At 35.5% G+C, this 15750-nt stretch overlaps 1 protein-coding gene across 1 annotated transcript; it reads left to right on the plus strand.

Moving 5' to 3' along the window:
* The first annotated feature begins 12020 nt into the window (after positions 1 to 12020).
* LOC6052123 (stress-activated protein kinase JNK) lies at positions 12021 to 13247 on the plus strand. The gene has a single exon (XM_001868405.2). It carries the CDS (start codon positions 12052 to 12054, stop codon positions 13210 to 13212), a length of 1161 nt encoding a protein of 386 aa, XP_001868440.2. The 5' UTR covers positions 12021 to 12051; the 3' UTR covers positions 13213 to 13247.
* Positions 13248 to 15750: the final 2503 nt, after the last annotated feature.

Genomic DNA, 15750 nt, shown 5'->3' on the forward strand with positions numbered 1-15750 from the left:
TGATAAGGTGCCTCATAACTTGGCAATTGAAAAGCTGAGACGTATGGGATTCCCTCGCTGGCTCACGGTATGGCTCTCTTCCTATCTGACCGGCAGAACAGGGTTTGTTCGCATAGGAAGCTCACGATCGCTCCAGTTTGCCGTGACATCCGGAGTGCCGCAGGGAAGCCACCTCGGCCCATTGATCTTTTTACTGTTCGTCAACGACATTTGCACTCACCTCAAATCCCAAAAGTTGCTGTATGCAGATGACCTCAAAGTGTTTCGTGTCGTTTCCTCTGCCATCGATTGCGTCGCCCTGCAGCAGGATATCTGCGCTATTAACGAATGGTGTGTTAGGAACGGGATGAAGGTGAATGAAGAGAAATGCAACGTCATCAGCTTCTCTAAGAAACAGGACACGATTCACTACCGATATGAGATGAATTCACACTTGTTAACTCGTGTCGACTGCATCAAAGACCTCGGCGTAATGATGGACCACAAGCTCACCTTCGACAAGCATGTCGCTGTCACTTCCGCTAAGGCCTTTGCAACGCTGGGATTCCTTCGACGTAACACGGTGGACTTCGAGAACATTCGGGCACTTAAAACGCTGTACATCTCTCTGGTACGAAGTATTCTCGAGTATGCTGTGCAAGTCTGGGCACCGCATTACGCAGTTCTGTGTGACCGCTTGGAGAAAGTGCAGAAAAGCTTTACACTATACCAGGGGTGCCCAACCTTTTGGCCCTGCGGGCCAAATCTGATTTTTCTGAAGTAGCGGCGGGCCGGAACTAATGTTGGTAAAAGTTCAAAGTTTGTTCATAAAATTAATTTTATTAGGTTGTTTTAAGTGAACGAATAAATACACTAGTGTTACAAATATGATTCATATATCTTGATTTTTAGAAAGAAAAACAAAGATAACTTTTGTTTATTTAATTTATTTTTTATTTATTTTTGGTTAAAATTGTATTGTATTGTGTTTGTCGATTAAAATTAAATACCCTGAAATAATTAACTAAAAAAACATTGAAATTTTGTCACCGCAAGTTTTTTTCAAGTTTGAAAATCAACAAGACAAGATTAATTGAAACGAAATTTGAATTCAAATCTTAAATATGAAAAAACATTTTTTTGCGTTGTTGTGGAACTTTATTCAAATATTTTACAAAACATTTTAAAATTCATTTAAAAACACCAAATTTAAAAAAAAAGTGTAGGAAAATATATTTCGGATAGATTTTAGTTCGTCATTCTTAATTTCTTAGAATTATTGAAGCTTATGAAAAAATAAAATTATCTATCTGATTTCCTAACTGCTTTTGAAACAATTTTTAATATTTCAAAAATATTCGCAGAGCTCATTATTTGCAATTCCATTGATTTGTTTTTTAGCTTTGCCGGCAAAACTTAATCATTAAAAATTTGTTCTGAAAAAAATACCTACATTATTTTTGCTTACGCATTTATGAAAAATCGATTTTAATCAAAATTCTCCAAAATGAAACAATTGGAAGTAAATTTTGAGAAATTTAAATTTAGTATCTTTTTGCAATCTTTTTGCACATTATTGTGCAAAAAGATTGTGAATAAAATTATTTTTAGAAAAATACAAAGGCAAAAAAACCATCCAAACCAAACGTTGAATAAGCAACATTTTATATCAAAAGCAAAAATAAAACAAATAAATAAAATGTTATGATATCTGAAAATTTGATCACAAGATTTTTTTTTAATTTTGATGCTCAATTTATTTATTGAGTATTTCATGAACAGCTTTAGGGCCGGTCATAGAACTATTTTGAAAAGCCGTCACGGGCCGGACAAAATGGCTTCACGGGCCGGATCCGGCCCGCGGGCCGGACGTTGGGCAGGCCTGCACTATACGCTCTACGTCGCCTGCCCTGGAGGAACCCTGCGTACCTAACAAGTTACGATGACCGCCGAAGATTACTACAATTAGAATCTCTAGAACATCGCCGGATTTTCCTGCAACGTCTGTTTGTGTTTGACGTTCTTACAAACCGAGTAGACTGCCCGGAGATCCGTCAGAAAATGAGCCTTCACGAGCCCCAACGTGCGCTGAGAACCTACCTGCCGTTTAGGATCGCTAGGCACACTACCGTTTACGGACAAAACCACCCGATCGATCGCTGCTGCCGTTATTTCAACCCAGTTTGGTGCTTTTTTAATTTCGACATGACAAAAGAACTATTTAAAACTAAAATTAGAAACGTGTTGTGACGTACCTTTATGTTTTTAATGTTTTATATCTGTTTATACGTTTAGTTTATAAGTATATACAGTCTGTGCGGCATAATGCCGAAGACGGTGACAAATAAACAATAGCCAGTGGCGCCACCGGTCGTCGATTCCATGCGTGAATTTTCCCCCGATACACGTGCCACCCTTCTCAAAATAGTGCCTTTGCAGCGACACTGTTGGGAAAACATTGGACGTGTGTGCTTTGTTCGGAGCACAGACAAGCGGATCGGAAAGTTGGATTGAATCCGAAATTTTCAAAATTAACGGTCATGTCAAATCTAAATTTTGATTCGTTTAAAGAAAGTGACAAAGTGAAATTAAAAACAGTTGCGCCAAATTTGACAGTTGCGGTGAAATTTGAAACTAACCAACTGTCAAAATCGCGATTTGAAATGACCGTATTTTTTCGAATTCAAATTTTGAAACAACTTAAATTCCTAAATCTATGCCCGCAAAACAGTATCGATTCCAGCGTTTGGGAAAATTGCATGCTTAAAAGCTCTTCTGGCTGCAGCTGCCGGTACTTTTATGCTGCGAGGCAGTTAGTGGACTCTCTCTCTCTCTCTAGTGAAATGTAAACACCACAAAACCCAGAGTTCGTTTGGCCCAAAGTGGAAGTAAATTGTTGGTTGTTGTTTTTATCCTGCACAAAAGTACAAACACACACAGTCACACAATAATGGTTGCCCTAATAGCAGCGTGACGACTACTCGGGGTTTCAAGTTTCAGAACAGGAAAAGCGCATGCAATTAGGGTTATTGGTTGAAATTTTGACATTTGAGAGCTTTTGATGCAAGTTAATTTTTTCCAAGTATTTTTAAGCTATTCCAAAATGGATAAATTAAAAAAAGTGTTAATATTTTGGAATTTGTCAAATTCAGATCCTTCAATCCATGAAATCCACCCCGGCCCTTTTTTCCGGGCGTCTCCGTGTTGAATGTGCTGGATAATCGAACGTGACGTGATTGTTTTATTTTAACACGCTCGAAAGCTGACTCCAAACTCATGTGGTAATAGCCGAGGCGAACCCCACTCCAAACCAATTCACCTTTAGAAGTTTTGTTACATGAAGAAAATGAATTTTATAAATTTTGAATTAGTCCTAAACCAAAAATAAGATATAAAAATGAATCAAAATCAAAATCAAAATCAAAATCAAAATCAAAATCAAAATCAAAATCAAAATCAAAATCAAAATCAAAATCAAAATCAAAATCAAAATCAAAATCAAAATCAAAATCACAAAATCACAAAATCACAAAATCACAAAATCACAAAATCACAAAATCACAAAATCACAAAATCACAAAATCACAAAATCACAAAATCACAAAATCACAAAATCACAAAATCACAAAATCACAAAATCACAAAATCACAAAATCACAAAATCACAAAATCACAAAATCACAAAATCACAAAATCACAAAATCACAAAATCACAAAATCACAAAATCACAAAATCACAAAATCACAAAATCACAAAATCACAAAATCACAAAATCACAAAATCACAAAATCACAAAATCACAAAATCACAAAATCACAAAATCACAAAATCACAAAATCACAAAATCACAAAATCACAAAATCACAAAATCACAAAATCACAAAATCACAAAATCACAAAATCACAAAATCACAAAATCACAAAATCACAAAATCACAAAATCACAAAATCACAAAATCACAAAATCACAAAATCACAAAATCACAAAATCACAAAATCACAAAATCACAAAATCACAAAATCACAAAATCACAAAATCACAAAATCACAAAATCACAAAATCACAAAATCACAAAATCACAAAATCACAAAATCACAAAATCACAAAATCACAAAATCACAAAATCACAAAATCACAAAATCACAAAATCACAAAATCTCAAAATCTCAAAATCTTAAAATCACAAAATCACAAAATCACAAAATCACAAAATCACAAAATCACAAAATCACAAAATCACAAAATCACAAAATCACAAAATCACAAAATCACCAAATCACAAAATCACAAAATCATAGAATTCCAAAATCACCAAATCACAAAATTACAAAATCACAAAATCACAAATTCCCTAAATCTCAAAATCTTACAATCTCAAAATCACAAAATCTCAAAATCACAAAATCTCAAAATCTCAAAATCCCAAAATTCCAAAATTTATAAAATTTCAAAACTCCACAATTACAAAATTCTAAAATTCTAAAATTCCAAAATTCCAAAATTCCAAAATTCCAAAATTCCAAAATTCCAAAATTCCAAAATCCCAAAATTCCAAAATTCCAAAATTCCAAAATCCCAAATTCCCTAAATCTCAAAATCTCAAAATCACAAAATCTCAAAATCACAAATTCCCTAAATCTCAAAATCACATAATCTCAAAATCTCAAAATCTCAAAATCTCAAAATCTCAAAATCTCAAAATCTCAAAATCCCAAAATCCCAAAATTCAAAAATTCAAAAATTTCAAAATTTCACAATTCTACAATTTCAAAATCAAAAATTCCCTAAATCTCAAAATCTCAAAATCTCAAAATCTCAAAATCTCAAAATCTCAAAATCTCAAAATCTCAAAATCTCAAAATCTCAAAATCTCAAAATCTCAAAATCTCAAAATCCCAAAATCCCAAAATTCAAAAATTCGGAAATTTCAAAATTCCACAATTCTACAATTCCAAAATTCCAAAATCCCAAAATCCCAAATTCTCAAAATTCCAAAATCCCGAAAAATCCCAAAATCTCAAAATTCCACAATTCCACAATTCCAAAATTCCAAAATTCCAAGATTCAAAAATTCTAAAATTCTAAAATTACAAAATTTCAAAACTCCTAAATTCCATAATTCCTTAATTTGGAATGAAAATTACAAAAATCCTGGTTGAAAAACACTTTTAAATAAAAAAACAAAATAATTTAAAAAAAAAAGTGTTTTAAATAATTTTCCAGAATTGCAATTATTTCACATTAAAACTCAACTACAAACTTTCGAAAAACTTTCCAAAAGCAACCACTTCACTTCCAGATTCCGGCTGGGTGCCAAGAAAAAAAGAACTAGAGAACTAGGCCAAAACCATCAAGTTTAACAGTTTTGCTCTCTCACTCTTTTCTGAAACACTTTATCGAGTTCAGGACCACCTAGAAGTTGCTGGTCTGCCCCACAGAACGTAAATTACATGTTTACTTCTTTTGGTTTGGTGTGCACTATTTCTCAAATTAAGTCGCTGCTGCAGTGGAAAATTAAGTTAAATCGAGTGCATTTTGCTGCAGGTGAGTAAATTTCAAGACAAATATCGATTTAAAAAAAGAATTTTGAATTTTTAGATTAGATTAGATTTGAATAATTAAAATTTAGATTCGATTAGATTTGAATAATTAAAATTTAGATTCGATTCGATTCGATTACATTAGATTCGATTCGATTAGATTCGATTAGATTAGATTCGATTAGATTCGATTAGATTCGATTCGATTCGATTACATTAGATTCGATTCGATTAGATTCGATTAGATTAGATTCGATTAGATTCGATTAGATTCGATTAGATTCGATTAGATTCGATTAGATTCGATTAGATTCGATTAGATTCGATTAGATTCGATTAGATTCGATTAGATTCGATTAGATTCGATTAGATTCGATTAGATTCGATTAGATTCGATTAGATTCGATTAGATTCGATTAGATTCGATTAGATTCGATTAGATTCGATTAGATTCGATTAGATTCGCTTAGATTCGATTAGATTCGACTAGATTCAATTAGATTCGATTAGATTCGATTAAATTTGATGCTGAACTAAATTTTCTTTCAAAAATGCCTCAAAATGAACTATTCTTTCAACATTTCGGCAACTTCACCCAAAAACCGGTCCACTCAGAAATTCCGGTGGCATATTGAACCCGTTTGACTTCAACCTTCGCTCGCTGTCAGGAAGGGCAAATAGGGGCCCATTGCGCTGCAGTGGTAACCATCGAATGATGTTTATTTTGTTGGTTCTGCCGCACACCGTGCTGGTGTGATCGGGGTACGTGACGGAAGCGGAATTGTTCTTGGTAAAACTCTTTTTCCCTTCCCCAAAATAAGAATGCGCTCATTCGGTATTCCAACTCCGTCAAACGAGAGTTTGTGTGGCGATAAAATGGCCAGATGCCAATGTTACAAGTTTTTGGTAAGGTAAGTTGGATTTTTTTTAAAGGAATTTAATTTAAAAAAATATGTTGGCAACACTGAAACTTGAATGTCGCGCAACAAAAAAAAACAAATTTTTAAAAATTAAATCCTGAAATAGACCACCCTCCCCTAAATGTTTCATCAAAACGTCAGACGGCGTGTAACACACTCTCGACAGAGACGAAAAATCGTGAGATTTGTGCTTTCGACGAAAATGTGTAGCACAGTCCAAGTGATGTGATGTCGCAGCGATCACGTAGCACGGCGTTAATACAGGTCAGTGCTGCCAGCTGTAAAAGTGTATGTGGTTATGAAAATTATCAACACGTGTTGGTCAAATGGAGTTGATGGACTTGGAAATTGGTTAAAGTTGATAGAAACGTTAATATCTCTAGCTCTAGGCTCTAGGCTCTAGGCTCTAGGCTCTAGGCTCTAGGCTCTAGGCTCTAGGCTCTAGGCTCTAGGCTCTAGGCTCTAGGCTCTAGGCTCTAGGCTCTAGGCTCTAGGCTCTAGGCTCTAGGCTCTAGGCTCTAGGCTCTAGGCTCAGGCTCCAGGGCTAGGCTCCAGGCTCCAGGCTCCAGGCTCTGGGCTCTGGGGCTCAGGCTCCAGGCTCCAGGCTCTGGGCTCCAGGCTCCAGGCTCTGGGCTCCAGGGCTCCAGGCTCTGGGCTCCAGGCTCTGGGCTCCAGGCTCTGGGCTCTGGGGCTCCAGGCTCTGGGCTCTGGGCTCCAGGCTCCAGGCTCCAGGCTCTGGGCTCCAGGCTCCAGGCTCTGGCTCCAGGCTCCAGGCAGGCTCCAGGCTCCAGGCTCCAGGCTCCAGGCTCCAGGCTCTAGGCTCTAGGCTCTAGGCTCTAGGCTCTAGGCTCTAGGCTCTAGGCTCTAGGCTCTAGGCTCTAGGCTCTAGGCTCTAGGCTCTAGGCTCTAGGCTCTAGGCTCTAGGCTCTAGGCTCTAGGCTCTAGGCTCTAGGCTCTGCAACCAGTCCGAACTAAGACCTTTCTGTAAATTTCAAATTAATCTATGAAATCACTGTTAAACCCATGTTCAAATCGTACCATCAATTTCTCTGAATTGTTCGCCCATCTCGGCACACTGATTATTTGCTAACCATAAATCCCGACGTTGCTAATGTCTCGAAGCCGTTCCGCCACCCAGCAATCTGTCTCATGCTTCGATAAATCTCGGACCAAATGCCTTCCCGGCTGTGGTCGGAACGACTCCATCGATTGCTCACGCCAAGACCCGCAAAGGCTGTCTATCTAATAGTCCGTGGCAATTTAATTATTCCATTATTCTGCGTGCCCAATTAAACGAAAGCAATCTAATCTTTGATTAGCCCTCCCACCACAGCGCAATTAAACGATTTACACCCGGAGCCTGCGAGAGTCCGGACATTCCGGGACAGCAGTCGTCATTCCACTTAACTTTTATGTCCGCACTCACTTTTCCCCCATTTCCATCTAATTCTATTTGGCTCATCCTACTCTTTACGAGACACTTTGTAGTTTCAATTTTCCAGGACTAAGCTCTGTCGATCTTTCGTAGAAGGAGAGAGAGGATTAATACCCCGAGACTTGCCGGTGGAGTGGACAGCCGCAAGAGATGAACAGCTTTCTACCGTAAACTGTGAAGCATTAGAGAGTGATAAATCTACACCCAGTTTTGAAGTGAGTATGTTGGGGGGATTATCGTGCGATTCTTGAGCAAAAGTTACTTACTTTAGCTGTTACATTATCTATTTGTCTGTGGCGCCGTGCACTTGCGAAATATTTCATCACCCTGCTTGCAAATAACCGAAAATGTCAAGCGTCGTGTTTTCCACACATGAATATCAATCGCCAAACTGGGCCAGCCAGCCAGCCAATCCACGTGATTAATCATTCAACGACAAACATCGACGATCGAAGGCGGCGACGGCGAACTGGCAAAATGGCGAACGCGATAAATTATTAGCAGTTTCATCAGTCATCGGGTTATCGAACGGGGTAAATCAACTGGGATCGGCTGGGTTGGGCACGGTTTTTGGGAGTGAAATTTGCCTTTGGGGTTTTGGGTGAAGCGAGTGTGTAGTTTGAATAAAATACAAATAAATGTTTTTTTTTTGTACTTTAGGAAATTCACTCAAAAGTATGCTGATATCATGTTATTACCACATAGCTTCTTCCCAAATACTGATCAGTTGGAAAACTTCACCAAAATAGTTGTATAATCCTGAGATGATAAATTTTAGGATGATGAACTTAAAAAAAATGTAGCTTTAAAAACTTGTTGAAAACTTGATCTATAATAATATGGGAAAAGGCCTGAAATGGTTGATTAAACTCATTAAAAATCAAATTTCAAATAGTCTAAAATTGATGTACCCAAAATTAAAAGAATACCGTAGTAACAGTTCAATAGGGCGAATCTGCGTTTGTAAACAAGCAGTCTATCCCATTTGCTCAAGTGACAGTTCATGTCAAGTAAGAGGGGGATAGACTGCTTGTTTACAAACGCAGATTCGCCCTATTGAAATGTTACTACGGAATATTAATCCAAAATCACTCAAATAAAAAAATTACATTTCACTTAACAAGCTGAAAAATCAAATGACAAAATCCCACCTTAAAATCAACCATTAAAATTGAAATTTTCCTATTAATTTTAGAGACTCTAATATAAAAAGTCAAAGAATAATAATTGAAAGAAAAGTCAAATAATAATAATTAATAAGTATTGAAACTAATATAGTTTAAAATGCTCAAAAAATTTAATTTTTAAGAACTAAACAAACAATCACTAAAAGTTGGGTAATTCTCTACCAACTCACACGAGATCGGGAAAAGTTGCCCCGACCCCTCTTCGATTTACGTGAAACTTTGTTCAAAGGGGTAACTTTTGTCCCTGATCACGAATCCGAGGTCCGTTTTTTGATATCTGCTGACGGAGGGGCGGTACGACCCCTTCTATTTTTGAACATGCGAAAAAATAGGTGTTTTACAATAATTTGCAGCCTACAACGGTGATGAGACAGAAATTTGGTTTCACTTTTATGTAAAATTTTAGGCCCGTCCGTCGATACGATATTTTGAAAATTAATGATTGGAAAGCAACTGGGCGCGTGTAAAATGCATTTTAAACCGCTTTTTTCATCCAAATGTTGAAACCTAGGCTTGTAATTTCAATTTTTATATTTTTATTTATCTTTTCGCCCCACCTCGACTTTGGTCAGAGCCGAGGGACATAAACTTCAGACAAGATTTGCAACGACCTTATTTCATTTTTCAAATTAGCTTTTTTCAAATAAATAGAAAAAAAATGATATTTGAAACTTGATTGATTTATATCGAAAAAAAAAAATTCAGAACAAGATTTTACTAAAAATGTTTCCAAATGTGTGTTTATAAATGTTTATTTTCAATGAAATATTTTTTTTATAAAACACAAATCATAATTTTAGCAAATGACCAACATAAGTAAAATAAAAAAACCTAGTGAAAACTATGATTTTGTAGAACTACTTTATTGTAATATTACTGGACTGCAATGCTCTATAAAACCATTTTTCAAATTAATATTTTATCCATGACATGTAATTTTTTATGTATGTCTCTCCGTAGGGTCGAGAAACATAAACTTGTTAAAGTATATTTGCAACGGCCTAACTCAATTATAAAGAAACTATTTAAATGTATGTAATGATTTCAAAAAATCCGAAAACATAAAAAATTAGAAATTTTTGAACAAGTGTCACTTTAACATTGGAAATCTGATAAATGGTTTCCAAGATATCATCGATTGAAAATTGAAGGTCGATTGGGTAGATCTTAGAAAAACTCATTTGTCGTAATTTCAGCAATCAAAGGTCGGATCAGCCATGTTCAAAAAGCAAACTAAGAGTTTAAAAAATATGTTGAAAAATTAACATTAACTTAGGAGCTGATCAGACTCAAAATGCAAAAAAAAACTTATGTTGAAGAATTTTATGATGATATGGAAAAGCTCAGTGTAAAAAGTCCTATGATGAAACAATAATGTTTCTAAAAATCTCATTTCTGACAGATCCGATCGATGAAAAGATGTATACAACTACATTGAAATTCCCAATTTTAAAAATAAAATCACCCTAAATATTAAAGCAAAAAAAATACTGGAATAAGAAAACTAAAATAAAAAAAAGTTACATAAAACAAATAACTATAACAGAAAAAATTGTTTTGAAGTGTTGAACATAAATGAAAAGTTCAAGTTGATAAACAAAAATTGAAATTTGAAATTAAAAAACTAGAATTTAAAATCTTAAATTGAACAAATTAACCCTTCACAACCAACCCTGCTTCTATTTCTTCAATCAATTTTTGAACTAAAAAAAAACATTGAAAATTTTAGTTTTTTTTTTTGGTTTTGGAAGTTTTAATGACAAAGCATGAGTAAAAGTAAAAGCCAAATTTTAAAACAAAAATTGAAAACATAAATTAAAAAATTTAAACTGAAACAATAAAAAGTAATGAAGTTGAAAAACCAAAATAAAAAAAATATAAAAAAATGAAATTGCAAAACAAAAATTGAAAAACAAAAAATTTAAAACTAGAAATGACAAACTTAAAACGAAAAAATAATATTCTAAAACTAAAAATGAGAAATTAAAAACTCGAATTTGAACTACAACTTGAAATTATAGAACAAAATGATTAACAAAAATTGAAAAATTGAATTGAAAAACTGAATTTTTGAAATTAAAATAGAAAAAAAATCTATAAAATAAAGTTTAAAAACTAGAATTGAAAATCTAAAGTTAACTGAAACGACGAAGTTGACTTTATAGCTGTCGGCCACTATTGCTAGTACCAACCACTAGTGTCTTCCTTTTCATCTACAAGGACTTCGCCGCCCTGGGCTCCTAAGTGTTTGAGTACGGCACGGAGCGACGGCGCCGGATACCCATATTTACACGAAGAATTTTCAGAGCGCCCGCCGCGGGATTCGAACCAGCAACCTCTGGATTGTGAGTCCAGTGCGCGGTGCGATTGATCCACACGGGCGGGACCAACTGTTGACTGTTGACTGAAACACTAAAATTAAAAAACTAAAATTGAAAAATTAAAATTTGCTGGAATTTTAATTGAAAACTTAAAATTGAAAAACTGAAATTTTAAAAGCAAAACTCATATGGAAAAACTAGAATTGAATAAAATTAGGAAAATACTGAAAATGAAGCAAGAAAATAAAACAAGAGAATCAAAGTTTTTCGTAGAGCAAAAGCTGCTCAAAAAAATTAGATGGTTAATAAAAAAAATGATCGATTTCCACTTAATTTTGCAAGATTTTAGTACTCTTGTCCTAAAAAATATTATTTGCATTCCATGTTTGACAAATCCAAGAAGGATAATATTTTCACGTGGGACACTTTTGCGACCATTCAATTTAAATAGGTACCAGAATCAAAACAAGCCCAGATCTGCACGTATTGTTCAATAGGTACTTGTAATTGCCTTTGTAGAGGTAGATGATAATATTTTGCCAATGTTTTTAGTTGTTATTTGGCCACGGGGGAAGATGATAAATAGAAATAGTTCAAATTTCAGTGCAGAGAAAAAATGTCTGAAAATACCATCTAAAGTGCAAGTTATTGGAGTGATAAATTAAAAATGACGACCCAGTTCGAGCGGTACCAGTTTGGCGACACCGAGTTCGAAGTCCCGGCACGGTACATCCACCTCGAGGCCAAGGGCTTCGGCGCCCAGGGCATGGTGTGTGCCGCGTACGACACCCTGTTTGGGCGGCCCGTGGCCATCAAGAAGCTGTCGAGGCCGTTCCAGAGTGCTGTTCATGCGAAACGGGCTTACCGGGAGTTGCGGCTGATGAAGTTGGTCGATCATGTGAATATAATTGGGCTTTTGGACGCTTTCACGCCGCAGCGGATGTTTGGGTTGTTCCAGGATGTTTATTTGGTGATGGAACTGATGGAGGCGAATTTGTGTCAGGTGATTCAGATGGAACTGGACCATGATCGGATGTCTTACTTGCTGTACCAGATGTTGTGCGGGATTAAGCACTTGCATTCGGCGGGGATCATCCACAGGGACTTGAAGCCGTCGAACATCGTGGTGAATTCGGAGTGCAAGCTGAAGATCTTGGACTTTGGACTGGCGCGGACAGTTGGGAGTCACTTCACGATGACGTCTTACGTGGTTACGCGGTACTACCGCGCCCCGGAGATCATCCTCGGGATGGGTTACAAGGAGAACGTTGACATCTGGTCGATTGGGTGTATCTTCGGCGAGATGATCCGCGGTGGCGTGATCTTCCCGGGCAACGATCACATCGACCAGTGGAACAAGATCATCGAACAGCTGGGAACGCCCGACCCCGCCTTCATGACCCGACTCCAGCCAACCGTTCGGAACTACATCGAGAACCGACCCCGGTACAACGGGTTCCCCTTCGATCGACTCTTCCCGAACCTGCTCTTCCCGGATTGCTCCGACGGGGAGAACCGCACCAAAGCGGACCAAGCCCGCGACCTCCTCAGCCGGATGCTGGTCATCGACCCTGACCAGCGCATCTCCGTCGAGCAGGCCCTGCAGCACAGCTACATCAACGTGTGGTACGACGACCGGGAAGTCAACGCCCCGGCCCCGGGACCTTACGATCACACCATTGACGAGCGGGAACTCAGCGTCGAACAGTGGCGTCAGCTGATCTACGAAGAAGTGAGGGAGTTTGAGGTTCGGACGCGGGCGATGTTTGGCGAGGGCAGTTCAAGGTCACCGCTGGTTGGGTGTCAGCTGCAGACGACGACTTCTTGAGGAGTCTGAAATAAACGTGTAATTACCAAAAAAAAGAGTCGTTATTAAGTCATAATCAACCAAGTCCTTGTGCGGTGTGAGTTGAGACGACGTCACAACTCATCAACCGGCGTTGCAGCAGGTCTCCGTTACACAAAAGCTTTCAACAAGTTTTTTCCCGGGGAGCTTTTCTTTGCGTTCGCCTCTTTTGTATCGCGGGGAAAATGAAGAAACACACACTTACTCACTCTCACGCGAGTCTTTTATGTCTTTTTATGCAAACGTCGCGGCTCGTTAGCTCAGGTGGGGTGAGGTGTGTGTTTTAAAGAGGAGAACATCTGTTTTGTTACTTAAGACCGCGAGGAAGAAGAGCATGGAAGGGTGGTAAAGCTTTTATTCCTTTTTCTGTTTTGTTTTCCGCGCGCACCTTAGAAAGGGTTGTTTCGTTTGGAAGAGAGAGATAGAGATAGAGAGAGAGTTTTATTTCGCATTATTTTGAAAGGAAAATGCGGTGTTGAGTAACATAGCGAAAAATGACTTGTATTTTGGAACCAAGGTAATTAAAATTATCGAAGCTCTATAACGATAACGATAAAAATTTTGTATGCTTTTCCACATTCTTAGATTTTTTTTAAATACTAAAATTTTCACAAAAATAACGTATTTAAAATAATCAAATTTTCAAAATATGAAGAAACATTTTCTATTTATTAACATTTTTAGTGTTATAAACTGAAATTTTCACAATATTCCGTATTTTTTCGAAAATACTCAATTTTTCATAATTTGAAATCTGGGTACAAAACGAAGCAAATTTGCATGCTTTTTCACTTTTTTGTAGATTTTTTACCAAAATACAAAAAAAAATGGTACAAAATATCGTACTTTTTTGAAAATACTCAAATTTTCAAAAAACATGAAAAAATAATAAAGTGAAAACGCATACAACATTTCGCTTCGCTTGATACTAAATTTGCAAATTTTGAAAATTTGAATATTTTGGAAAAAATACGGTATTTTGTAAAAAATTCAATATTTAAAAATAACTGTAGAAAAATAAAAAAGCATTCAAAATTTCGTTTTGTTTGAAAACCATGATGATTTTTTTGAAAATTTGAGTATTTTTGAAAAATAAGGTATTTTGTAAAAATTTCAGCATTTAAAAAAAAACTTTTAAAAGGTGAAAAAGCATACAAAAATTTGCTCCGTTTGATAGAAATATTGCAAATTTTAAAAATTTTAGTGTTTTTGGAAAATATGGTATTTTGTGAAAAAAATTGTTTTCAACAAGAAAATAACTCTAATAAAGTGAACACGCATACAAAATTTCGCTTCGTTTTATACCCATATTGCATTCTTTGATAATTTTGGTTTTTTTTTCGAAAAAAATACGCTATTTTGTGTTTTTTTTTGTTTTTGGTAGTTTCTAAGAAAACTTTAATAAGGTGAAAACTCATACTAAATTTCGCTTCGACTGAAACCTATTTTGCAAATTTTGAAAATTTGGGAATTTTCGATAAATTACAAAATGTTGTGAAAATTTTGAAAATCACTATTAAAAAAAACTATAATAAATTGAAACAGAATGAATAATTTCCCTTCGTTTGATACCCACATTGCAATTTATGAAAATTTTAGTACATTCGAACACATATGTTATTTTATAAAGAAAAACTCTAATAATATGTAAATGCCCAACAAATTTCACTTTGTTCGAAACTTATATTGCAGATTAAAAAAAAATGTATTTTCAAAAAAATGTGGAATTTTGTGAACAATTTTTAATATTTATACATTGAAACTTAGGCCGTTGCAAATATTTTTCAAAGTTTATGTCGCCCCCTTCAAAATTGGTCCAAAAAATCAGGGGACAAAAACATATTTTTACAAAAAAATATCAAAATTTTAATGGAAATAGAAGTCTAATCAACTGAGAACAATCTAAAATGCCTTTTTCTGATTGATAATCATATTTAACATGTTTGGACTCGTTTGAAAATATTTTAAACTTTTATGAAATTACAATGTACAGCACCGCAAAAACTTTTTTTTCTCGCAAAAATAAAATTTTCGTAAGTAATTTGAAATTTTAGAGATCGATGATTGCAAAACAACTGGACAGGTGTATGATGCATTTTAAAACACTTTTTCATTCAAATGTTGTCACCGTGGCCTGTAATTTCAATTTTTATAATAAACTTCAAAAAATATTTGCAACGGCCTTAATACATTTTCAAAAAAAACATAAAAAATTCTTATCGCCGATAGAATTAAGGAAATGACAATAACGATAACGATAACCATTATTGTTATCGTTAGACGATAATATTATCGACGATAATTTTATCGATTAACAATCTTGTTTGGAACCAGTTTTGTTTTTTTAGTGTTTTACGGTTTTTAACAAGACTTTTTAAAACATTTTTGAACTTATGTTTTTTCAACCGATTTTTTTTATCTTTTATGTAAATTGCGTTTTCATTTCTTGAGCACAGACAAAGAGACGTAAATCTTTTGTAAAATCCATGAATTAACAATTCAACGATCAATTTGAGTAAT

The sequence above is a fragment of the Culex quinquefasciatus genome, chromosome 1, assembly GCF_015732765.1.
Source record: "Culex quinquefasciatus strain JHB chromosome 1, VPISU_Cqui_1.0_pri_paternal, whole genome shotgun sequence".
Lineage (NCBI taxonomy): Eukaryota > Metazoa > Arthropoda > Insecta > Diptera > Culicidae > Culex > Culex quinquefasciatus.

Coding starts and splice junctions, on each gene's coding strand:
- LOC6052123 (XM_001868405.2), top strand. CDS start 12,052: ATGACGACCCAGTTCGAGCGGTACCAGTTTGGCGACACCGAGTTCGAA.